General features: G+C 39.0%; 1 protein-coding gene across 1 annotated transcript; it reads right to left on the minus strand.

Moving 5' to 3' along the window:
• Positions 1-953: 953 nt before the first annotated feature.
• Positions 954-2,612, minus strand: LOC124885756. The gene is made up of 4 exons (XM_047394008.1): positions 2,373-2,612; positions 1,659-2,186; positions 1,378-1,580; positions 954-1,248 (listed from the first exon to the last, which is right to left on the minus strand). The coding sequence occupies exons 1-4, from the start codon at positions 2,610-2,612 to the stop codon at positions 954-956; spliced, it is 1,266 nt and encodes a 421-aa protein (XP_047249964.1).
• Positions 2,613-3,258: the final 646 nt, after the last annotated feature.

The following is a 3,258-nucleotide window of genomic DNA, read 5'->3' on the forward strand; positions in this document are numbered from 1 at the left end:
CTTATCACATGAGTGATAGCTGATCAGCCTTAATCATCAAATTTGTCCAGATTTTACCTTATTTTTGTTTGAATTGACGGCCTCACGTGACAGCTTATCACGAGGGTGAAGACTTATTATCTAAGGTCATCACCCTTATCTATAATGGCGCCTATTTTTTGCTCGAGCTAACAATATCAAGTGACGAGTCGTCAGCTTACTGATAACCCATCAACTTTGGTCGTCGATTCCATTTTATTGATAGAATCGATTTAACCTTTATCCATGCACACCTAAACAACTCATTACAAATAAAAACTTTTAAACAAAAAAAACATACTTACAACATACCAATTTGGCTTGCCTCCTAATAGCGCCTGATTTACTGTCGCGGCATGACATGGTTATCTCGACTACTCGGACTTCATTGAGATACACAATGGACAATAGCTTCGCATTATCCATTGGACCAACATAGATCTTGACTCTTTGCCCATTAACTTTGAATAGACTTCCATCTTTACTTTTAAGTTCCACCACACCTGATGGATAAACTTGAAATTACTTTGAACGGCCCCGACCATCTTAATTTCAATTTTCTAGAAAAGAGATTAAGTTGAGAATTGAACAATCACACCCAATCACCAGCTGAAAAATCTCTCTTATCTATTCTTTGATATTTGTAATTCTTTATCCTCTTTTTATACAGGTCAGCTCTTTTAAGAGCTTTGAGATGGAATTAGTCCATCTCATTTAATTGTCCCAACTTTAACTCAGTTGCTTCTTTCCAGTTCATGTTCAATCATTTAAGAGCCCACAAAGGCTTGTACTCTAGTTCAACAGGAAGGTGACATACTTTGCCATAGACCAGCTAATATGGTGACATCCTAATAGGTGTCTTGAAAGTAGTCTGATATGCCCACAAGGCATCATCGAGCTTTCGAGACTAGTTTTTTCTACTCGTATGCACTGTCTTAGCCAAAGATTGCTTTTATCTCCCTATTTGAAACTTCCTCTTGCCCACTGGTTTGTGGGTGATATGAAGAGGCCACCTTATGCTTCTTCACACCGTATTTCAACAAAGAAGCATGGAATGTTTTGTTGCAAAAGTGGGATCCCCCATCGCTAATGATAGTCCTTGGCACTCCAAAATGGGAAAAGATGTTCTTTTTGAAAAAAGCCACCACTCTTTTGCCTTCATTATCAACCAAACCAACTGCCTCAACCCAGTTTGATGCATAATTGATGGCAACCAATATGTATTTCAACCTATAAGATCTCACAAAGGGTCCCATGAAATCAATCCCCCAAACATCAAACAAATCCACTTCTATCATTTTTGTCATAGGTATCTCATGGTACTTTATGATTGACCCTTATATTTGGCATTGGTCACACCTCCTCATGAACTCATATGCATCTTTGAATAAGGTCATCCAATAACAACCGCTCTGCAGCACTTTCCTCGTAGTACGGTCACCTTCAAGGTGACCACCAATCGGAGAAGCATGACAAGCTTCCAGGATACTCAATGTGTCCACCTCTGGGATACACCACTTGATAATGTTATCTGCACACAGCCGAAATAGATATAGATCATCCTAAAAGTAATGTGTAACATCATGGATGAACTTCTTCCTTTAGTGAAAAGAAAGATTTTTTGGGATAAATTTACTTACCATATAATTTGTAACGTCTGCGTACCAAGGTACTCTTTCAAGTGCAGCAGCCAGGATTTTCTCATTTGGAAAGGTAACATCAATTGCAAACTCATCCTTGACTACTTGATCCCTCTCAAGTCTGGACAGGTGATCTGGAACTTGATTTTCACCTCCTTTTTGATCTTTGACTTCAAAGTCAAATTCATGAAGAAGCAATACCCATATGATTAGCCTTGGATTAGCATCCTTATTTGCCATCAAATGCCTCAAAGCGGTGTGGTCTGTAGGTACTACTACCTTGGTCCCTAATAAATAAGCACATAACTTATCAAATGCATAGACCATAGCGAGAAGTTCCTGCGCAGTAACAGTGTAATTCTTATGAGCCTCATTCAATGCCTTTCTTGCATAATAGATGAGATAAAATAGCCTATCTTTCTTTTGGCCGAGTACAGCCCCAAGCACCACTCCGCTTGCATCACATATGCTTTCGAACAGCATCGACCAATCCGGTGCAACAATGATTGGGGCATCAACTAACTTCTCCTTAAAGAATTCAAATGCTTTCTTTCAATCAACATCAAATATGAACATGGCCTGCTTCTCCAAAAGCTTGCAAAGTGGGTTTGCAATCTTGGAGAAGTCCTTTATAAATCAATGATAGAATCCCTCATGACCAAGAAAACTATGGATTCCCTTCACTGAAATAAGAGGAGGTAGTTTCTCAATAACCTTGACCTTTTCCAGGTTAACTTCGATTCCCGTAGATAAAATTTTGTGACCAATAACAATGCCCTCCTTCACCATGAATTTGCATTTCTCCCTATTCAGCACTACGTTGAAATCCTCACATCTTTGCAATGCTCTACTCAGATTTACCAAAAACAGCTCAAAAAAATCACCTACCACTGAAAAGTTATCCATAAATACCTCAAAGGTGTCTTCCACTATGTCAGAGAAGATTGATATCATTCACCGTTGAAAGGTGGTGGATGCATTACATAAACCAAATGGCATATTCTTGAAATTGAAAGTACCATATAGGCAAGTGAACGTCGTCTTCTCCTGATCCTCTGGAGCAATAAAAATATATTTGTATCTCAAATACCCATCCAATAAGCAATACCAACTTCTTCCCGCCAAACGATCAAGAATTTGATCCATAAAAGGCATCAAAAAGTGGTCCTCCAGAGTCCATGAGTTGAGCTTATGATAGTCCATGCAAACTCTCCACCCTGTCACAAAGTTGAGTGGAATGAACTTATTTTTATTATTTTCTACTACAGTCATGCCCCCTTTCTTGGGCACACGTTGGATGAGCTTACCTATTTACTATCAGAGATGGGGTATACAACTCCTGCATCAAGACATTTAATGATCTTCTTTTTAACCACTTCTTTCATCGGTGGGTTAAGGCGATGTTTCTACTCAATTGTTGGTGTGCAATCTTCCTCAAGCTGAATCTTGTGAGTGCAAATACTCGTAGGAATACCAATGATATCTGCAATAGTCTAACCTATAGCCCTTTTATATCTCCTAAGAACTAATATAAGTGCCTCAACCCTGGTGCTCACCCAAATCCACTGCAACAATTACAGGTAAAGTATTTTCACTGCCT

The sequence above is a fragment of the Capsicum annuum genome, chromosome 7 (genome assembly GCF_002878395.1).
Source record: "Capsicum annuum cultivar UCD-10X-F1 chromosome 7, UCD10Xv1.1, whole genome shotgun sequence".
Classification (NCBI taxonomy): domain Eukaryota; kingdom Viridiplantae; phylum Streptophyta; class Magnoliopsida; order Solanales; family Solanaceae; genus Capsicum; species Capsicum annuum.